The 23,938-nt window shown below is 39.5% G+C and overlaps 1 protein-coding gene across 3 annotated transcripts in view; it reads left to right on the forward strand.

The window, feature by feature from the left end:
* Nucleotides 1-23,938, forward strand: part of LOC109482554 (serine/threonine-protein kinase N2-like) — a 38,802-nt gene that overhangs the window by 2,347 nt on the left and 12,517 nt on the right. Inside the window, exons 2-12 of one of the 3 annotated variants that reach the window (XM_019785306.1) lie at nt 359-483; nt 602-914; nt 15,218-15,367; nt 16,402-16,563; nt 17,088-17,147; nt 17,461-17,615; nt 20,317-20,524; nt 21,193-21,387; nt 22,258-22,367; nt 23,060-23,203; nt 23,480-23,552. In XM_019785306.1, coding sequence (XP_019640865.1) covers nt 457-483; nt 602-914; nt 15,218-15,367; nt 16,402-16,563; nt 17,088-17,147; nt 17,461-17,615; nt 20,317-20,524; nt 21,193-21,387; nt 22,258-22,367; nt 23,060-23,203; nt 23,480-23,552 — 1,597 coding nt within the window. In that variant the 5' untranslated portion in view covers nt 359-456. Of the gene's footprint in view, nt 1-220; nt 484-601; nt 915-15,217; nt 15,368-16,401; nt 16,564-17,087; nt 17,148-17,460; nt 17,616-20,316; nt 20,525-21,192; nt 21,388-22,257; nt 22,368-23,059; nt 23,204-23,479; nt 23,553-23,938 lie in introns of those variants that run through there. The other 2 variants (XM_019785307.1, XM_019785308.1) reach the window with 2 other exon arrangements.

The following is a 23,938-nucleotide window of genomic DNA, read 5'->3' on the forward strand; positions in this document are numbered from 1 at the left end:
ATTCTGTAGGACACTTATCCCCTTTGTCCACAGCACAGGTCGTCGACCCTACCTGGGTATAACGTTACAAAATAGCGAAAATGGACCCATGAAATTGAAAACTTTGCAGGAAAGAAAGAAAGATTCGACCAATGAGACGACGGCTAACTGAATCTCTGGTGTCGCTGACTCACCGGAAAGCCGAACTTCCTAATTGGTCAGCACCACCACCCATAGTCACGTGATGCCACACTAATACAAATTTCTCATGACGGTTTTGAAGGCAGGGGAGAGACCGCGAGAGAAGTGAATATTCTTCCTCTTTGGGGTGTTCAGTTGGCACACCATCAAACTGACTAAGTAGGAGTAGTATCCAGAGGTCGACGATTCGGATTTACGGGGACTGTTGCTCGGCGTCGCCGACAAAAGGGTGGAGTTTCCGCGGGGGCGCCGTCGAGATCAAGTCGACTTTCAAACATGGCGGCCGAGCCAACACACTTCCAGGTAAGACGCAGACAACTTCAAGTTTGACCACTTTTCTACTCCCAAACAACTCCGATTTATTGTTATTTCGGGGGTATACGATTGGGTTTAACTGCTGGGTTTATTTGGATCGTTTCAGAGCGACCCGGCGAGCCATTTTGTCAATCACCTCGGCCAGAGGTACGGCATGCAGGACGTTTCAGACAGCGACATCCAACAGAAACTGGAGTACCTCAGAGAACACATCAAAAACGACATCAAGAAGGAGTACAAAATCAAGGAGGGCGCCGAGAAAGTCAGGAAAGTCACCACCGACAAGAAGAGCCTGGCCAACGTGGACAGTATCGTCAAAAAGTCCAACAAAAAGATACAAGAACTACACGAACAGTTGCAGGAACTGAACGCCCATATAGTCGTGTCACAGTCGGCCTCCGAGTCCGCAGACCTAACTGGTGAGTAATGTTTTTAGTCACAGACGGGAAAAAATAACTCCTGATCTCATGATGATTATCATAATTCGCAGGAAAATTCGAGTTTCTTTATTTTTCTGCACATGACGTCATGATGGGTGTTTCCCAACATTGCACACTTCAAACAACATTGGCTAAAACAAATACGACTTGTAAGTAGGTTATAGGTGTTGCCCTGAATTGTCGTGAAAAGATATTATAAAAAATTATTCAGATCATTCTGTTTTTGGTGTCCCCTAGTTGAAATTGTTGCCTAGTCCTGTGAAACATCATTTTAACTGTGCATGCTGTGCACTTGGCAGGAGTTCTTTAGAGTTAGGCCATACATTTTGGTCCTGCCATGTCCCAAATGTCAGAGGTTTGGTGCAGTACTTGTTTCGACATCTGTGCATTTAGTGCGTGGGCTGGGGGTGAAGATATACACATCCCAAGGATTTTTATAATAGCAGGAAAAAGGGAGAGAGGAATGCCATTCGGCTGTGGAAGAGCCACGATTGTACCGATGTGTTCCAGACTGTATGACAAGTTACACAATGTGGTCTTCAACGTTGCTATCACTAGATTCAACCACATTCCTATGTACGCAGATAGCAAAACATTCATTCGTGTTACTCACTCTTCTGGTTTGCAAAAGGAAATAAAAACATTGCAGTTGCTGGGAGGAGAACATGTAATGTCGCTGTAAATTTTGCATATACAGCTTACACGTTGAGAGCACAGAGGTCATGGGTTTGAATCCCCTGCCTCCAGTTCAGATGCTGTGGAAGGGACTGTAGTTCAGTGATTCGGAGGAAAATCTAGAATAGAATACCGTGTAATATGGCATGTAGGGGGTTGTCAAATCCCTGCCAACACAGCCTAAGTTATTGAGGATAGGGGCAACCAGGTATGCTTGGCCAAATTCTTGGGGACATAATAGGCTGCCACCATGATCACTCAATGACCAGTTTTCCTAGCATGGAGCAGTGTAGTATGCTTACTGTAAATCATGAAATAGTTGTAGTAGTTGTAGTTTCTTCAGTGAGCTCTCACACTGCCAACATGTAAACTGACTTGTACTGAGCTAACTTTATACAGTAGTTTCAGCCTTGAACTTAATAATAATCACCTCTTATCCCCTCATACTAGCTACAAAATTAAGTCCACTCACAGATAAAACGATTTACAGTACTCGCAGCAATAGAAAGGATCGTCTTTCCACATGCCACCCTCCTAAATTACAGCATGTCCATACTTGATAATACAGGGCCGCGGAACACTTCCCCACCAGCAGCACTAGATTATATCACACAGGAAACTCTTCAGCTCCAGACGTACATGTGTGCCGTATGTTTGGCTTTTGCCTAAACATGGTCACATCCAAGGGTACAGCCACGCTAACTCGATAAAGCTTGAGACAGTGCCTACTGTGTCAGTTCTTGGAATTTTTGGCTCCGCAGTGTACAATTGTGCAAAGAAATGTTGTAAGGATAACTGTTTGGGGATAGTCTCAGGGAGGGGGACATGAAGGATTTGGAGTATTTACTGTAAACTCTACCCAGAGCCGGGTAGGTTTCAGGGGACAAACAAAACTACTGGTCCCCTGTATCGTTTCTCGCATATTTATAGGTTCTGCAGGTTATTCATATGTTATAAATTCATTTACCGACAAATTGACACATAGATACACTAAAACTTAGGAAAAGAACATAGCAGCCAAATAATGCAAAGGTAAAACTTGAAATCCAAGTAGTAAGAGACCTATACTAAAATCATCATAGAAAATAATACCTTTGCCGTATAGATTCAGCTATGAGTATGAAAATGGTTCTAGTTGACTTCATATCTGTTATTATCAGTTATTAGGATTTACTGAGGTATCACTTAATGAATATCATTATTAGGGTTTATTAAGGTTTTTGATTTGATTTAATGACGATTATTAAGGGTGGAGGCTTTTACAGTACAATACACTGTCTAGTATCACGCTTAGGTATACTGGATTTGTGAAAATGCCAGTTATTAGGGTTAGTTGACTGTGATGTCAAACCACTGTTCATTTTACTGAAATAACAAAACGTGTATAAATTTTAGAAACAGGAATACCACAATGCTTCTGTTTTTTAAAATTATTATGCTACTTTTATTAATTTATAGTGAATAGTGAGTATAGTTGTCCCATTGTTTGTGCCTGCAGGGATATAGCACCCTGACAACCCCAGCTGCCATATCACATGTCCCACATCAGGCTGTCTCTCATATGGTCAGGTCCCCATTTCAGTAAATCACAAGTTGGTCACAAGTGTCCGGATGGAGTGGGCCACAAGAGCTGTTTTGTTCCCGTGTCGTACGCTCGCCCTGTGGCTTGGCGAATTTCGAGTGCTCTACCCGTCCGAGCCAACCCACGCGTTTGAGTCCACTTCAACGGTCGTTGATGACGATATCTCTGCAAACATTTTCTTCCATAAACTGGTGTTAGTAGTTTAGCACAATTCTGAACTGGTACCTATACTTGAACATTTGGACACAGTAATGTGTTATTTTCAGCAATGAATTGACAGACATAGGAGAAGAATGTTTATTGGAACTTTTGGTATTTTAATGCAAAGAACCACCTACACTGGCTGGCGTATCTCAAATCAAAGATGGGACTCACCGATTTCAATGTTTTCCCTTGTTAACTTAGAATAAGTTTTCTTTTTTGTGGTAGGGATGGCTAGATTTCAGTCACAAAATACAATGTACTTGACATTTACATATGCATCCAGCCCTGGTACTACAGTCACATTCAATGTAAAACTAAAGATTTCTATGTAATCTTACCAGTACACAGGATAATGTTTAAGTAGTAATCCAACCCACTACTCCTCATAGTCAGTGAACCTTACTGTTTCAATGGGGTTTAAATATAAGAACCACTGTGTACTGGACACCTGAGTGAATTAACTGCACTGTTAATCATAGAAGCTTCTCTTGTAGTTTTATAGGGTGGGAGGGGGGCATTCAGGCTAAAAGATTATTGTATGTTGCTTACTGTTGTAACTTGTAATGCATTTGAATGAATCACCTCATCTATGGTGGAGACTCTCTTTCAAAAAGGGAAGTTGATAAAACATTACATTGGTTAATACATGACTTATTCAGGTACTATCGTTACAAGTAGTACAAGGCTTCAGACAATATTACACACGTATTGTTGAGCACATAAACTGAATGGGACAGAGTAGGATGTTTAGTCATGCTCAAAGGGACCAAAACACACAACAAAGCTATTAGAACAGCACATGTTCGATGGGACACCATTGTGAAGATAAAAACAGTGCTAGGAAGAAATACAGACAATGATATAATTATAAAGAACTATATTTATTTATAGCCAATATATATGTCAATACTGAAATACAAATATTGTGATTATGCAGAACAAGAAGTTTTCTAAAATAACAGACCAAAAAATTTGTCAGTGTTAGTTTAATAGGAGTGGATCAATGAAAACTACACTGACAGTTGTTCAAACTAAATGATTGATAGTTAGAATTATGCATGTTATTTTTAACCTATTGTGATGTGAGTTTAGAAGAACAATGTGCATTATCACCTATACCCTATAGGTGGGATTCATTTTTATAGGTGGGAATTGCTGACAACTTGTAAGTAACCTGTAATGGTCAGTGGTTTATGTATCGTAAGAGAAGCCATTTTCCTCCCCCAATGTCCATTACTGAGAAAATTAAAACTGGTAGAGTGCCAAGAACAGACATGTGCCAGCATGTGATTGTGATACTGTAAATTCATTTATTTTTGTGTGGATTTAATATCGTGGTAGAAGTAGAAAGGAGATTGTCATGTTTGAAACAGTACTGCGGGGGTCCACCCCCCAAAAAGTCTAGGGTCGGTAGGTTTTCCTAAGGTGGTTCGGGGAAACAGGAAATGCAACATTTTATTCCTAGGCCTCATCAGTGTACTCACTGTTTGCTTACTTGTGAGTGACAGGGAACAGGAACAGACAACATGGCAGGTGCCAGGTCATGGTGCAGGCAGGGGTGATACTGGAGATAACATCATGATATGCTATAAAATACATGTACATGATACAGCGTTTTTAATGTTCATGTACTGTGAGTTATGTTATACTAATTTGAATTCGAAAAGTTGAGGGTTCGACCCCTGGCTAGTTCATGATACCATTTTTTAGACTGATGTACCTACTGCTTAGCATACGCAGTAATATGATAATAGCCATTACCACTGAACTAGCCAACTGTGTGGTCCGAGGGCTATAGTCTAGAAATGGAGATGAGCACCGCCTTATATACCCAAAGGTGCTAGAAGGATTTTAACATCTAACTAGCTAATCCATATCCATGTATGCTCTAATGAAATGTACTTGTGTTTTTCCTTCAATTTTTCAAACCGTGGTAGCCTTTGTTGTAACCCTACCATAATATAGTATACTGTGCCAAAATTAACCCGAGCTAATGAAGCTATATATCACAGCTCAGAGTTTAATAACACACGGTCACTTCAATCAGCACACATGCCCCCGCTGGCATTTCCCCCAGTCACTTCCATTTACAGACCTTTCTGTGCGCGAGCTTTCGTGTTGGTGCGATGGCCTTTTCCATTAGCGTTGCCAGATCACCAGGCTCTTGTCAGGCGATTTTGTCTTTTGTTGGATCTATAAGAGCCAGCCCTGGGAGTGTCGTAACACGAGGATAATGGATAGGACGTCTGTCCAGGCTGCAATATTTATAGAGGACTATCAGAAATGATTAGACAACAGGGCTTGATTTTATCGCTGGTTTGGCCAAACAGCTGAACATCATTTATCTAGTAACACCACCACAGTTTCTTGTAACAGGCCGTTTGGCCAAGTAGACCTCTGTTGTTGGCATGAGGCCACACTGACTTGATTGTGCGGATGACATCCTCTCTGGACACCCCAAAACTGATGCGAGTGTGGAAAAAAAGAAAAATGGGCAATAAAAAAAATTGCCATATTTTGAAATGGAAGTGATCGTCTTATGTCAAAATAGTCATCATATCCAGTTTTATGATGTATGGCATTGTCATAAATGATGATAAACCATTGCCTTTCTTTTTTTTTTAATATACACTGCCTAAAATCTATGCACATGTTCGAATGTTATCCATTAAAAGTAGGTCAATTTTGACAGAGGGAAAGGAACACCACATAGTTGCTAGGGCTGCCATTTGGTGTTCATATGATGTGATCTGGAAGATAGCCAGTGGATATGGCACTGCCAAGGACTTGGAACAGCTGTCAAGAGTAGTTTAACAGGAAGTAAAGAACAACTGGTAGTGCCATCCTGTATGAAACTCTACATGTTATGTTTGTATCCACGTATATATTGTATATACTTTCCAGATGATTTCTTATCATATATAGAAAAAGCATTCTGCAAGGAAAAAACGCATATGTCACTGAAAATAAGGAAAGAGGACATGTATATACAGAGCTGTTCTGAAATCATTCTTCCCACCTTTTGTGTTAACCATTATTCATATGAATATTGCCAATACAGCACATATGGTTTGTGCTGTGTTGGCAACAGCAAGTCCAGAAGGAAAAGCTATCAGTTGTCATTTGTGTTTCCATATATAGCCTTGATACAGTCTGTGTGACTCAGGCTCTGTGTAATCTATACATTTTGTAAGCTCTCAGTAAACATGGACTTGAACTTTGAATTTCATGTTCACGACACATTAGAGCCTGTGACGCTCAGGTGTTGGGTTACTCGCTAGGATTAGAGTATGAAAGCCTGGTGCGATTAACACTGAGACTGATGCATGCAAATGGCCATAGAGCATGTTTTATGACTTGTTTTGACACAAAACACATTTGGCAGCCGTTTGGGAGCAAAAAGAGGGCCATACATGGCTACAAAAAAGTCCATTGTTTACACTTGTGTGTATGTACACTGTTGGAAATTACGTCTGCATTTTGAGATTGTGCCCAGCCTTTTACTTGAAAGGTTTAAAAAAAAACACTACATATGATAAAATCCTTTTCCTCCATCAATTTTGGTTAGTCATAAAACCGTAAATGGAAAAACCATAAAATTCATATGTACAATACCATCATGTGCTTGAGTGTGTTTGTTTAGGCCTAAGTACAAGCAAATGCGTGTAAAATTAATATTCAGGAAAAGGGACTACACAGTAGATAACCTTGTCTCAGTTATGGGTCACGATTCCCTACTGACAACCCCTATCCCACAGTCTACATGTCCTACTTTTCTGGTATTTAAATTTGGTTATGACTAAAACAGTTAGAGAATGTAGATATCCCAAATTAGGCACGACCAATGACCCTTAATGTGTTAAACTGGGTGGAAGGTGATTGGCTTTCCCCATAAAGGGTTCTGTCATGGTGATCAGATAAAAGCCTTTTTGTGATTGGTAATTTGAAGGTCACTTGACAACAAAGACTATTGTCTATATATATAAAGTGTATGTCACCATTATCATAATTTATGGAAGGCCACCTTTATACTGTAACATGTTTGCAGTGGTTTTATAGTTTTGGGTTCCGCATTGACCACTCAACTTCAAAATGATGATACCAGAAGTGTGAATTTTAGTGTTCTGCAGAATTGTTTCAACTCTGAACTTGAAACACATGGAAAACCTCTTGTCCATTCTTACTGGCAAATGAAGCCCTTTCAACAATAAAAGAATTTACTGTACAGTGCATAGCAAACTGTGGACCAAAATATTTAGTAGTACTAGCCATGTATAAGCCTTAAACAAGTAACACAACACAAACATGTGTGGTATTGCTCTAATCTACACCAGACCTATACCTGGAACTAATAACATGCTTCATAAAAGTTGATGTGTTGATGTTACATGGCTCAACTCACATTAAAGGGGAAATGGGTACAAAACATGTGGTCACACTTTGACCAATCTACTAGTATTTGTCTGGTTTTCTACTTATAGTTTTTTTTTACCTTATCTGATGTGAATACAGAGTTGTTATCGCTACATAGACGACAACAGATACTGTTAATTAATTTTATGTTTGTGGTAGCTTAAGTTAGCAGTCTGACAAGAATGGACATGTTCATAGAACTATATGTTCATAGTGGCGGCAGGTGCAGAAAAAAAGAAGTCAACAAATTATTTGTTCACAGTAATGATTAAGTTCACGGTGACCATGAAAACCACGAACATAAAAGTACAGCGAAAATAATCGTGAATTGCACTAGATGATAAAGACAATGGAAAAGAAAACTGTTAGAAAATAACACGTGTTACTACTCTTTCTTTGGGTACATACACAACAGGCAGTAGATGATCCTGGCCCCTGTACTTTGTCCTGACATATCTTGACCCCACGAACCAGGATAGACGCAAGTGAGGCTTTATTTATAGAAAGTGGGAAGGCTGGCGTTTGCTTGTGACATTGTCTGGGAGACTTCATTTCCTCTGATATTATGTACAACCCTGCAGCTGTCTGTTAACGTACCAGTACATATCCATCACTTCCTTCTACCCGTTGTGTTACTGCCTTGTTGTATTGTGTGTAAAAGGAGGGGCTAACCATGTAAGGCATGTTACGTGGACCTTCCCACTGAATATATGTTTTTGTTGGTAAAGTGACAAGAGCCTTAAAAGTGAACTACAGCAGTTTTTGTAACATATAGAAAATACATAAATTTTATAAAGTATGCTTTGCGTACCTTCACTGTTAATAGCCTCCAGGTTTAAAGAGGGCCTGCATTGGGGGGGGGGGGGGGTCCCAACAACGCTCTACCATAGAGCGTTGTTCTACGCTAAATTTTGAGAGCCAGGTACGTATTATGCTGAATTCAAGAAGCCTCCCTCATTACACTTTACGATAGATTCCAGGTAGATACAATGCATTACGTAATGAATTACGCTATACGCAAAATGTGCCAATTACGCTCTACCTTGAATTATAATGGCCGATTACGGTCTACGGAAAAGGGTATGCCGGCCCCCTTTAAAGACTCATAGTGATGCCAACGGTTTGACAGTTTGATAAGTTGTCTACGACAACATAATATTGAACATCTGTGTGTGTATGGAAAGTTTGTCATACCATACACACTGACTTACACTTAGTAACACAAGCACCTAGAGTACCGTTAATTACTCTTCAAAATCTCCCGTGTGTTAGCAACAACTGCACCGACCACACCCTAGCAAAAATGTGCATGTCGTTACAAAGCTTGCTGTCAAAAACCCGTGCACTTATTCCCAGAAAATGGATTTCAAGTCTTGCAATCCTAAAGCAGTGTTAGAAATACCCACCTACAGTCTGCATTTGCAGAGACATTTCCAATATTGGAGGAAGAAAAATTAAGCAACCTGCAATTTTGCAGACTGAAAAAATCAGGCTTGGGGTTCAATGGTGTAGGCATAATATTGCTTTAAGTTAATTAAGAGCTTTTATGTTCACTACTGACTTTCTAATAATATGCACAAGTAGTTTTGCATGTTACTATTTTTCAAATTACATGTAAAATGTTTGCCAACATGCAAGTTTATATAACTATATTATAAGTCTAGACTTGTAAATGTGTATTTTGCAGAAAGTACAGTATTTTAGAATTGCAGAACAATTTTATTTTCGACATTCTGCACTATTGCAGAACACTGAGAAAAAGGATTTCTTCCGCTGCTATTAGCGCTAAAGCTACAGCCTGGTGGTCTATAAGTATAACATCTTAGCTTGGACTACTCTGAACTCCATACTAGAAATGTGATCTGGTGTGTTTCCAGTCCCACATTCCACCCTTGCTACAGATTGGAGCTGTCCTGTCCTACAGCATGTCTGGTCCTGTCAGCCCCTGCCATGGTCCTGACCTTGTCTGACCTTCTCAGTTGGAACATTACCAGTCCAGCTTACACTTGACACATTGAACCAGTGCAGTTACCACATTAAAATGTATTGGATTCCCATTTTACAGTTAAGGCCATGTGGATTTGATTATATGGATGATATCCGCGCGCGCATGAATTTTTGGCCGTTTCCAAAAAAAAAAAAACGTTTTCAACCATACTATAAATCGTACAAAATAGTTGCTAAATGAGCAAAATATACCGTAAGTTGCAAAAAAAATATTGGAAAACATTATCAATGTTGATGTCATCCATATAATCAAATCAACATGGCCTTGCACTTGACACATTGAACCAGTCAGGAGCATATTGCAGTTACCACATTAAAATGTATTGGATTCCCATTTTACAGTTAATGCCTGGCATAATTCCGCTAGGTACGAATTCATGTTGGGTATCATATGGGGTTAGGCAGCAGGGAGAAATTTGACACTAGGAACACTAGTTGAATACAGGAAGGTTTACAAGAGGTGTGGTAGCGTCCTTTTGACTTGATCAGTTGCAACAAAAGAAATAACATGGCCACTTAAACCTTAGACTTTCTGGTTAGCAGAAGGATTAACGATAAGGGTGTATGCACTTTACCTGCTCCGTAACCCCATAACTAGTACAGATTAGGTGCCAGATGGGCACTCTGAAGGTTAAAACAAATGTTACATCTACATTTTTACAGAAATCACTTTATGTACATGTTGTATAAGAGTAAAATTGTTGTCTGGTTCTCTGTCTTTAGGACATGAACTAACATTACATTGCTTTGTTGTCAGAGGATTTACCTACAATGGCTGTGTTCCCATATGAAGGTCATTATGACACTCTGTAAGGTGTCTTGCCTTGACCCCTGCATTATTTTGAGTTCAAGGTTTGCTCATTAAAGGGTAGGAAGTCGTGATGACTAAGCACCTTTGTTCTGTACAACAACAAGCAAGGCAAATGGCTGTGTTTGTTTTTTCTCTACATCTTTGTAGTGATTTGTATGGTAATTGGGTTTTCGAGGAAAAGGGTAAAAAGTCTTTCTCACCATTTAAATGTTTTGAGCTACGCACCTAAATATAACATCAGGTACAGGTTCATAGTTTTAGGTTCAGTCTGTTACATACTTAATGTACATTCAAAAAAGTATCCTGTGATTTTTAATATTATAATGATAACAGAAACAGTAGATCTTTAAAAAAAATTGTTTATTTGGCAAGTAGAATTTTTTCAAAACAAATTTGCACTGATACAAAAGCCCATACAATTATTTTTTTTTGTCTTTTTTCAGTGCTAAATTTTGATCTTTGTGGAAGGAATTACACATTTTAGACACAAAATAAGTGTATATTTGAGTGTAATTTTCTTTAGGTGTAAGACTGGTACATCAACATTCCATATTTTGTACCTAAACGATTTTTGTGTTATCGTACCAGAAGCCCTCACTGTACTTTGAAGTAGGATAATTACTGTTATCAATCTTGATTTTCCTACCTCCCTTTTCAACACCCCCTTTATTACTTAGCACTCATTGTAAGTCAGGAACTTTCCAAAGACTTCAGTAGAATAACAGATAGCTTTACACAGGTGCAGGGTGAAAAGCCTGGTTTATTCACCGCATCAAATAGGATTTGGGATTTACTTTTTTTAGAAAAGACATGTCCGTTCTGAATACTAACTCCAAAGCCCTGAATAAACAATAGTTGAACTTGAGGATGACTTAGCACTCCATTAGCACTTGTATCCAGTCTTTGATTATACTGCTGCTACCTTAAGTTACACAGGTAGGCAGCAGTCAACTAGTGTTTACATGAAGTCACTGAGCGACTCTATCCAGCATTTTTATTACCTTCTTGTAGCATTTTTACCTCCTTGCACATAGGTTTTGTTTTCAAGGTGTGATTGGTATGTGGATAGGTCTTGGAAGACAAAGGTCACAGTCGATTATGGGCCTCCTGGCAACTTTCCTTGGTACTGCAGCAGCACTCCTGGTTTGGACGAGCTAAAACTATTTTACTATTTTAATTTTCAGATTTAAAAAAAAATTTGAAATATGCAAACCCTGTAACAGTTCACGACAGCAATTTACCTTGAAAAAAGACAGTTGGTTCAAAAATAACCTACACTGTGATTGGCCACACTTGTTTGTTACCTGTACCTAAAATTTGTTTAGATACATATGTTACATAATGATTCCTCTTTGCTGATTGGTTTACACATGAGGCCCAATACACAACACACTAGGAGGGGAGGGCTTGTTTACCTTTTAGCATTGTTGTCAAATGCTTGGCATGTGTTTACCCTTTTAGCGCCCCATGTTTATCCATTAGACCCACAGAAGAATCCCTGATTAGCGAGTCTGTGTGAAAACCCAGCGTGTTTATGTGTGTTTGGTACGGTATTGTACAAGGTAAACTGTTTAAATAGTCACCTATGGCATTTGGTAGAACTAAAACAGTCTGTTACACTGTAATCATACACTAGATGCAGCCTGCAGGCCAGTTTTAGCTTCTCATGAATAAACAAGGTTTCAAACAAACATAAACTTGCCCAAAAAAATAAACTCAGTCAGAGTTTACTGTGCCTTCTCAGCATATTTTCCAACCTGTAGAATGCCATAGAACTTAGAAGAGAAATGCAGTGATCTCCAAACAAATATTGGGCTAAAAAAATCACAATGATTCCTGATTGGCCAGTTGTTCTATCAGAAAAGCCCAGAAAACATCATTTTCCACCCCAACATCTGCTTGGAGGATAGAAATGCAGAGCTGTTTTCCATAAATATTTCTATGACTAAGTTAAAGAAGTAAGAGGAAGTTGAGGTGTGTGCAGGTAAACTGTGAGGAGAGGAAGACTGGAACAGGTGTTATTTGTTGTTACAAGCTGTCATCCAGGTGTGCTCATCACCAGGTGTCATCTCAGGTGTCAGGTCTCGCCCCAGGACATGTGTGCGACCTCTGTACCTGCGGTTACATGTGACAAGGTCGTTCCGGGAGGATATTTATGGCTGTATTGTCCCAGTCCCACCAGTTTTCTCAGAGTCAGTCTGTGTCGCTCACGGCAACATGTGCTGCTTTGAATTAAAAAGCCAAGCTGACTGTATACCCTTTAAGTTTTAGTTTTACATGTTTGTGTACTTGTAGTGCATACATGAACTGCTGTAAATTTTGGAATATTTATAGTGGTTTTATGTTATGCAAAAATGCTTCATACCGAGAACCTGTGCGCTGTTTTGCATTGCACTATGGTGGGTGAACTTCAAACACTGTGAACACTTCCTTTTCCCTCATGTCATACTCAAAATAAAGTAATAGAGAACAACTAAAATCTATCTCTTATGCTCTTATTATATACTATTGCCAGTGTTCGAAATACCCGTCTGCAGTCTGCAATTTGCAGATAGATTTTCAAGATTGCAGAAGAAAAAATCTTACAATCTGCAATTTTGCAGAAGAAAAAAATAGGCTCCGGATTCAATAGTTTTCAATTAGCAAAGCAGTGGCGCTGTGAATAGATCGAAAACCTGCGCCGCACGCGCGCATGAACCTGCCGGCGTTTTCCAGCAGACTGTAATGTTCCCATATAAGGGAATTTGGGGTCAAAGTTGAACGATTTCGACAAGGCGACGAAAGGCGACGATAACCAAATATGGGCACTCGCCATTTTCAGATGTTAGATTTTGTCTCCCGGGAGGACCCGACAACTGCCTCGGCAATTTTCGGCAGTTTTCGCTGAGCATTTCCCAGCAGGCAACACGGCAAAGGAAACATGGCTCCTCCGAAAAACCAAGCACTCGCCTCGGCGTTAATTTGCCGAAATTTCGATGTTTTTCCTTGGTATTTTGCACGATTCAAGCAAAGAAAACAAGTTGATCACATGAACAAAAGAGAAATACAGCACTGGGAACCTAATGGTCCGTTTTGTTGGGCGGTAATTTCTCATTTCGTGTGCAAATTTACGTGCATCACATTGTGACCATATTGTGTAAAATCAGTGATTTTCGGCTCGATCCGAACCAAGCACGGCCCGTAGACTTGTCCTTTATGATTTCTAGATGACTATCGGTACCAAAATACGGGAAAATATTGTTGCAAAATGAGAGAGACGGAGACTAAGGTAAACTTCTTTTATTTGAAGGCTGGATTTTCATTTTCCTGGCAGGCTTCTTTGTATGTAGTGATCATCAGTTATTCAGTAACAACAAATATGGATTTTTGTTCCGGTCAAAAAAACCGGTCCACCGACCTTTCGGGTTTTTTTGGACCGGACCGATAAAATTTTACGGTCCGAACATATTTAAAAGAGTGATATTTTGAAGAATTTCAGTAATGCTACAGATTTACAAAGCTATACCGTTATATATATATGATGTAAAAATAGGCATTATTGGTTTCAGAATGTTGTAATATGGGGGCTTGTGTATTTGCAGAAAGTATTTCCAAATTGCAGGACGAAATTTTGACTCTTCTGCAATATTGCAGAGCACTAAAAAAAGTATTTCGACCACTGATTGCAGACAAACAGTTGTGCAACATGCATTTTTTACATGGGTCTTTCAGTACTTGAAGATAACTGGACCATCGCTCAAATCCAAAGCAGGGCCACCTCATATGACCTGCCCAAGTTAGAATGTAGGCTACATCCTTAGTCCTATGAAGGTTAATCATCTCCAAGGATACCTGTACATATATAGAGTAAAGGTGCAGATGTGGAGATCACATTAAAAATTGGCATACCGCCATTGAAAGGGTTTGTAGAAGTAATCTATTTTGTTCTAGTCACGTCATTGGCTGGTGCACAAATTGAACAATGTTCAAGCTGGAATGGAGGCAGACAAAACAAAGTGTTTTAAATCTAACAATGGCTGTGAGAAAAAAATATGCCAAGTCAAGTACAGTCAAACCTGCCAAGCTGACCACCTCTTCAAACTGGCCATCTGTCCATGGTGACCGCTTTTTCTCAGTCCCAAAAATTTTACCCATTGACACAAGCATTAAGCAACCTGCCCAAGGTGACCACCTGGCCAACGCGACTGTAACTGCCCTGAGTTGGGTCAGCTCAAGGCCCGATACCTGCTCATGCCATCATGGTAACCACATCGTTTTCGATCATAATGAGAAATCATGGGGAAAAACAGGCACTTTGCATCAGCTGCTGGACAATGTTTTTGACGTAAATTGTTCCATGTGCCACCCTCCCCACATGCATTCACCACAGAACTGAAGATGCTTGCAGCATTTGACATTAAAGCATCTCGACTTGAAAACCATTTATGTCTCAGTCATGTTGTGAGGCGACCCTCTTCAAGGAGACCACCTGTCCACTTTTCTTTGGTCCCCTGGGTGGCCGGTTTAACTGTCATTACTAACCACTAGACAATGCCTATAACAGAAGATGGTGAGACTTGATAATGACCTTGTGTATTTTGTGTGTTGCAGACTCGGAGCCGTTCTCCCCTGATGAGAAGGGATCCAAGCGAGACAGTGGGACCAACTTCAACAGCCGCGTGTCAGCCCTGCAGAAACAGCTGACTATCGAGATGAAGGTCAAACAGGGGGCAGAGAACATGCTCAACATGTACTCAACAGGTACGCACAACTAGTCTGAGGACTGAACATGTTTCTGAGAGGGCATATCTGTAGACCAAAACGAACACCACCACTATACCATTAAAAGGACTTTAACTTACTTTTCACTTTGCAAACCTTCAGTATTATCTATAGTGTTATTACTTGAGAATCTTTGATTGGAAACCTAAAAAGAAAAGGCCAGCTGGCAAAGATGGTTGGACCATATCGTTGAAATCACAAGATGAGAAGAGCCAGACTTCCGAGTAGTTAAAGAAATAGCTGAAGATAGAACAGAGTGGAAAAGACTGACCAAGAGGCTGACAACTTACAGGCCTCAAGGCCTAAAGGCGTCAGGATGAGAAGAAGTTATTACTTGTAATGTTTTTAAGTCATCAAAGTTTTCCTATCATCTAGGCCAGGCCAGTACAATCTATTACAGTCAGACAGCTCATAACATGGGGCAGAAGTATTTCATTAACAGGAACTCAATAAGTTGAAGAATGTGGATTGGAGCACAAAGCATCCCAGGCAGCAAGTGTTCACATATAACAGGCAACTGATGATATCTCATCACTATTTGACTTCCCGCTGGCAAATACGTGGTGAACTTGGTGGTATTAAATCTCTCTGAATGCCAAGGCTGCTACTGAGTTTGTATGCAAGACTGCCAGTCTGAAAATAGGAGCTCTGTCCTGTCTTGACCCCAAGCTAAGGACAGGCAAGCAACATTGTGCAAATTAATCGGCAATCCTGGAGTGTACATCATCACATGGCTTCCATATTATAACTATTTTCACAATGTATCAAATGAAAGTCAGGGAAGCTTGTCAATACTCTTGTTTTTATATTGGAATGTGTAAACTCTCTTATAATGACAACAATTTATCACTAAAAACAGCTACATGACAACAATTTACCACTGAAAAACAGCTACATGACACAGGCCTGGGTCTGTACCTAAACCCTTACATGTAGCTGAATCTAAAATTTGTTTAGGGGCACAACTCGTAAGGTCGTAAGAAATACATAGTCCTACATCCGTATCCTCACAGGTTCCTCCAAGGACCGTAAGCTGCTAGCAGAAGCCCAGCAGATGCTGAAGGACAGCAGGACCAAGATAGAGATCATCCGCATGCAGATTCTCAAGGCAGAGACACAGTCCAGTCAGGAGAACAACGTTCCCGAGGCTTCATCTGGGGATACCGCAACACCGTGTAAGTCTGTTTGTTTGTTTGTGTTTGAGTTGAGTATGTTTCCCTTGAGACTATTACACTATTTATAGCTGATGATATCAACACGTTTTTGGGGATGTTCTGATTAAAAGATTGGCCCTGTATATATTACAAGTAGATTGATGATTCAATCACTGAAACCTATACAATCAGTCATGTTGTCATGTTTGAAGCAATTAGTGTTTGGTACTCAAGTATGTGCCTGCTTATTACGTATCTGTCTCCTCTTTATGCTACCAGTGATCAAGTCTCAGAAAGGTAATGAATTAGAATGTGACAGTAAATCTGTTGTAGTCTGTTGTAGTCTATAGTACTACTACTACTAGTGTTATTTCATGCAATAGGATACAGGGTTATTTTGAACATATAGATGATATGTTTTTTGTTGGCAAAGACATTTGGTACATGTACATACTATTAGGTAGCTTTAGAATGATATTCTGGAGTCCAGCTGTTAGTTGATACGCGAGTTGGTACAAGACATGTAGAAATTTGTTACATTGCAGGTATCACAGACACTTACACCACCCAACGTCTGCTGAGAGGACTGGCCAACTTAAGTCTGTGTATGTCATGTACATGATGATGTGGAGGGTGGCAGGGTTAGGGTTCAACATGGTGAAAGGATGTACATTGTAGTTACATGCTATTGGTTGTGTGACTGTAGCAATTTTTTGGCAACACCTCAGGGGCGGAGGCATTAGAAGCTGGGGTGCAAAAGGAGGCAAACATTTGAGTAAGGTTGCTTATGATATGTCTGGTTTTCAGTGAAAAAAATTCTGAAAACTTGAACTTCATAGATTGATCGATCACTGAAGTACTAGATATGCAAGGATAATAGGCAAAAAAAAGTTTAATTTTTTGTGTGTGTTTTGGTAGCCGGGAGTCCATTGGAGAGCGGTAGCGCCGATGAACTGAGGATAGCGACCCTCAGACATCACATGAAGATCGAGTCGGCCATCGTGGAGGGCGCCAAGAATGTGGTGAGACTGTTGGGCGCAGGGAAAGAGACAGACAAGAGAGCTGTGTCGGAGGTAAGGACAGGGATGTGTGCCTACCAGGTTATCTGTTACAGGGAGAAGGGTTAGAGAGTTTGATACATCTGTCATAAACAAATCTACCCACTGTAACTGGTGTCAGAAGTGGGATACATTTAACATTTCACTGACCATGCGAGTTGGAGTGACTGAATATAACCTGGCTAAATTTGCTGATTGAAAATCATTCTGACTGAAAGTGTACTGGTATCATTGCTCAAAGGCTAAATGCTTTGTTGCAGCTATTGTAGATTACCATCATAAGCCAATATGAATCAAATTTCAAATGGACAAAAGCTGTAGTTGATTTTTACATTCTGGTAATTGGTAAAAGTAATAGTGGGTGGTGACTTTAAATTTCTATAAAGTAGTTTAGTTGCTGTTACATGTTGACAATGATGCTGCCTTCATGTTCATATCTCCATGTCAAGCTCTCTTTTAACCTGAATCTGTCCTCTTGCCTGCTGACTTACATTTACTTTTGCATACATGAAGCCCTTATCACCTGCTTACAGCTGACACTCACACAACTCATCACACCTGCCAGACAAACCATGTCATGCAACTAATCTAACTGAGACTCCAGGCTACTACAGAAAGTTACAAATGATATATGTGATGTAAAAAATACACCAAAAAGGACGAAACAATGTTTTGTTTATATGAAAGATTAAGGCAGTCTTGTTTTCTTGGTAGAATTAACAGTGTAACAGATCATAACATTTACATGTTTAGCAAGTCAGAATGTACATGTATACAGTACCTTGGCCAGAATATGCTCCAAGTTCCAGCATATTACAGTTTTACACCCATTAACTTGCCATGATAATCAGTATTCTTGTAATGTCCTAGCTACATTTGTAAACCAGAGTACCAAAGTTAACCTTGTTTTTAACAGTTGGTAGACAGTCATCATCATATAAACAATGATGATGATGATAATCTAGGGTTGAGTATAATTGTGCTAACTAGCTGTACTATGATTTTAGTATGAAGGGACTCAGGAATTGTGGGCTTGTAATATAAAAAGCCCACTAGCACCATGTTGTCTACAATACCCTTGTACCGTCTGGGTGGCAGCAGAAGTCTGGCAGTAGGTGGTGCAGTCGGTCTCTCAGCGAGGAGGCCTCCAACGGGCACTGGAGCCCCCGCGTCTACCACATGAGGTTATGGGGCAGTGGGACCAGGCGCCGCCAAAAACGCACCATAACCTGTACAGAAGAGGTAAGCCCAGGGCATGGAACAACAAGGCTTGCTGTGGTGTAACCAGTTAAATATGATACAAGCTGTAATGTAAATACTGTATGCAAATATTTGCTGTTCAACTTTGGTCTAACAACATACATCTGAAGTAAAGTTACATTGTACTTATAAAAGGCAAAAAACATAAAGCTGTATTCATAACACAATGTACATTTGTACCAGCACCACTAACTTAGGTAGTAATCATAGTTAAATGTATATAATTTTATTAAAGGCATGACTTTATATGCAATGTGTATATTGGAAAGTATTTTTATAGGAATGTGTTGTTGTTTTTTGCTGGTACAAAAAAAATTATGTGAAAATGTAAATCATTGTAGCACCCTTTTTCTTTTCCTTAGATTTACAAAGAATAACTTACATGTATGTAGTGTGTACATGTACTAGTAGTTAGTGAGTATTTGTTAGTGTAGGTCTACAGGACATGAGGCATGTCAGCTGTTGTTACTAGTTAAGAGGCTAACACACAGTTCCTACACACCAGCTTGTACATGTATTGACCACTGTTGACATTTGTGGAGAGGTTCTAATGTTGCACTCACTACCTCAGCATGGTTGGAAACTGTGCTATCATGCATGAAACTTGTAATGTTTGTATAGAAACTATTTCGATCTGTAATCGCAATCTGGTGTGCATCTTAGTACCGACAATAGAATTTGTATACTTTGACATTATACCAGTGTTTTAGAGAATTGGTTTTGATTTAGTTAATATGCTTTACCAATAAATCTGCAAGTACATAGTTACTAATTCATATTTATTTGTACTTTTTGTGCAGTAATAGTTGTAAATTTTATTTCTTTCAGAGAAATTTTTAGATACATCTATTTTATAGGATTTTATGAACATACAATGTAGGATTATGTTTGTATGAAAATGTATTAGATTTAGCAGATATGGTTTGGCTGTTACAGACTAGCATGTACCTATAACGGTAGTAGAATCTTGTATCTGTAGGATTTAATGTAATTCATATGTACTTTATGTATGTGTGCAATATGTGTATTTTCCTTTTCAATGTATGGAATGTACAAGACCCATGCTGTCACAACAAATGCAACACAAACACCAATTCAAACTCTCTCCACTCCTGTCTCCTAACATTCTGTCACCATTAACTGTCAACTGTCCTCGCTACAACTTGCAAAAGCTTGCACTGCTGTGGATAAAGAATGTGATACAGAACTAAGTATTATTTCTGGTCCTTTGGTTTTACAAAATAAAATAATGCGAAACTAGCAAGCTTGCTGAACCCACAAACATTTAGCCATTCAAATGTGTACCAAGGGATAAGAATACAATTGGGATCTCAAATACAAGAATATCTCTACATATGGAACGCATTGATTTCAAATTCTTCCCAAGTGGTCTGAATAGTTGACTGTGTCTTTTATAAGCCAAAGTATTGAAGTGACTGTCTTGTATCTTCCAAAGGCACAAACCAAACTCCAGGAGTCGTCCCAGAAGCTGGACATCTTGAAGTTCTCCTTGGAGAAACACTTGAAGAACATGCCCGAGGCCTCAGACAAGAGGAAGGAGATCGAGTCAGAACTCTCGCTGACTTCGCCGGTGTCCTACAGGACGTCTGGGAGCTACACCCAGCAGACGTACTCAGCCTATCCCAAGCCTGCCGCCCTCACAGGTGAGGCTAACTCCTGATGTATTTTTTTAAAACAAAAGTTTAGATCATTTTTAAAAAATGTAATTGGTCGTTGTGCTCTATAGTTTCTATGGTTTTGTTTAGTCTGTTTCTAAAAATGTAAAGTTTGGTTTAAGATTTTTGATGAAACATAGGTATATGCAGTATTTAGCAATAGGAATACTGCTTTTCTGAACCAACTACTAGTACTTGTGGCCAGGTAGTGATGAATGATCTTGTATCTAACTCCTGATGTATAGTCTGACAAGGGGAAACCCTACAGGGGTATTTTCTGTATCATACAGGTGGCTCTCATTTGGACTAGACCTTTTCAGGTTCTACAAATCTGGACTAAATGAATGGGGATAGTAACACATAAAAATGATTTAGGGGGAAAGTAGTAAATCTTGAAGAACAAAGACGTTTATGGATGACAATGGAAATGTAAAAACTGGAAATGATACAAAAATGTACCATGTACCGCCAAACCTGTACAAGTGACCACCTCTATATATTAAGCACCGCCTGGTCAGTGTGACCACTTTTTGGTAGACATTTGCAGGAAGCTAAGGGAGTTTGACGTCTTTTTGTGGCGAGACTTTTCAGTGGGAATGGACAGTGAAACAGCAGACAGATTTTTTATGCATTTTTGATTGTTATTTGTACTGTAGGTCGTCTGGACGTTCGGCTGATGGGTTGTCAGGACCTGTTGGAGACCGTGCCGGGACGGTCGCGGAGCAGCAGCCCCACGTTTCCCATCAGCAGCCCGGGGGAGACAAAGAGCGGAGGGTTCATGTCGGCCAAGCGCAGTTTCCACGGGCGAAACAGCAGCAAAACTTACAGTGTCAAACAAGATGACTTATCAAGTAAGTATTAATACTGCAGGTGTCTGTATCTCTGTGTGTCTGTCTGTGTGTGTGTGTCTGTGTGTGTGCATGTCTGCCTCTGTTTGTCTTTGTGTGTGCTTTCATCTGTGTGTGTTTATAACTTTGTGGCTTCAACGGAAGTGGTGGAATTCTAGAAAATTCTGGATCTGCATATTTTTCAACAAACAATATTTTAGCAAAGGTACATGTAGTACTAGTCTAAACTGTTTTTTTTTAATGTTCATACATACAGCTTCAATTTTGCTTGCACTTTTCTACTATTAGATGCTGTGTGCACTTTGTAAATACTAATTAATTTGTAGAGACACCTGTGCACCTGATTAACGGTCAGCTACAGTTTTAGGGGTGTCTGTTTTTTGTGGTGTTGCCCTTGTACATGTGAGTTTTTCCTTTGTACCTGCACACAACCAGGCTGTTTTAAAGCACAAGATATTGAAGGTGATAGTTCTGCGCTTTTTCTGACTGTGCATGTTTTGTTGTTTTTTGTGCCCCTTTTTAAGGTGTAGCATGCATAAACCTTTAAGGAATGGGGTTGAATGCCCTGCCTACAAATAATCGGCTACTTTTTTGCAAGGTGTCAAATGTTCTGCTCACAAATTAGTTGCTACCTTCTGCGACACTGTGTTGCTTTTCACGGCATGGTTTCTGGATATTACTGTCGCAAAATATCTTTCCATCTTCAATTTACTAAAATTGTTTTGGAATGGAACAGGACTTTGTTTTTGTCTTCCTTCCTTTTTAAATTGTACAAACTCAATTTGAAATGTTTTCTATGATGTAGTATAATTTTACACTGTATGTGCACATGATGTTTGCCATATTTGACCAGTTTTCTTGTTTAATTTTCAGATGAAGTTATGGCAGTTATGAAGTTAGACAACAAAATGGTTAGCCAAACTGCGTGGAAGCCATGTAGTAACCAAGCCTGGGACCAGAGATTTAATATAGACTTAGATAGGGTTAGTAACTTCAGAATATCCTTTTGCTTTTGATACTTACTAAGGCCTAGAAAAAAATGTTGTGTTTCCTGTTTCAGTCCTTAAAAAGTTAGGGTCAGTACAAAAACATCATTTAGGTAGGGATTATCTTTTTTTATTCTTTTTTTTTACCTTGGGGACTTCTATACATATGTAGCTAGTGATCCTACTTATACAATACAGTTTAGCAAAGTAAAACTTGCATGAGAATACTTATATCTTCAATGCCAATGTTGGACATCTACATGTAATTGTACAACATTTCTTCACTCAGGTGTCAGATCATGGAGCTAGAAAAGGTTGATCAGCTCGAAAAATTTATGTCCCTCGCTGGGGTTCACCCCAAAAAAAAGGCTTGGGTTGGCATTTTTGTCCTAGGGTCGGTCAGGAAACACAACATTTTTTTTCCCTAGGCCTAAGTGTAGATTTTGAAACTTCATGTACTGTTGTACTGATAAAGGTACATGTATATCAAATTTCCATAAATAATTTCATCGGGTTGCTGATTGAGGGAATATCAAAGTTATTTATTCACAGCCACTTGTTTTTTTATAAACGAGTGGTTGTGAATAAAAAAACTTTAATATTCAGTATATCAAATTTGTTTACTCGGTTATTTACTTTTGATGTATGTTCTGCTGATGTTTTTGTTGTTGTTGTTGACTCTTCCTCAGTCAAGGGAGTTAGAGATAGCAATCTATTGGAAGGACTGGCGGTCATTATGTGGGATGAAGTACCTGAGGTTAGAGGACTTCCTGGACAACCAGAGGCACGGCCTGTGTGTGGACATCGAACCCACAGGGAAACTATTCATAGAGGTCAGTAGTAATATAGTACATGTATATGCTCTAATGAGGTTAGAGGCATTAGATTTTATTGTAGATTGTAGATAGATGTCAGTAGCATATACTCTATATATATGGAGGCAAGCAGTATGTGCTCTATAAAAGTCATGTTCTGAACACAAGGGTTTGCATATCAAACTTTTTTTCCAAAATGTACATTTGTAATCTTGTATTTTTTGTGTAATTTTTTTAAATGGCAGAATATTTGCACGTTAACCTGTTACTAACTTTTGTCCTTGTCCACACTAGGTAACCTTCTACAACCCAGTAATAGAGAGGAAACCTAAGCTTCAGAGGCAGAAGATCTTCCCAAAACATAAAGGTATGTTGACTCCATAATGTAAATACTGAGTGTATTTTTTTCAGTCTGTGTCACTGCCACAAGAAAGTCAGCCCTGTTTTTTTCTTTAAAGTTCATCTGAGTACTCTTTTCGTGTTAGAAAATTCCCCCCTCCCCCATCCTTTCAATTTGATGATAAATATCTTTGATTGACCCCCCCCCCACCTGTTTGAATGGTATAGCCCAGAATAACATGTTGTCCAAATGTGGCAACTGTTACATGAAACCTTGAACCTGTGCCAAATCCAGTGGAACATGCCATTCATACGCTTTCTGTCTATACATGGTACATATAGGCTACCCCAGGTCATCTACTCTAGAGTAGGGTGCACTGACCTGGTCTGTTGCGTCAAAGGTACATGTGGCAG

Source organism: Branchiostoma belcheri, unplaced genomic scaffold (genome assembly GCF_001625305.1).
Source record: "Branchiostoma belcheri isolate BF01 breed outbred unplaced genomic scaffold, Haploidv18h27 scaffold6, whole genome shotgun sequence".
Taxonomy (NCBI): domain Eukaryota; kingdom Metazoa; phylum Chordata; class Leptocardii; order Amphioxiformes; family Branchiostomatidae; genus Branchiostoma; species Branchiostoma belcheri.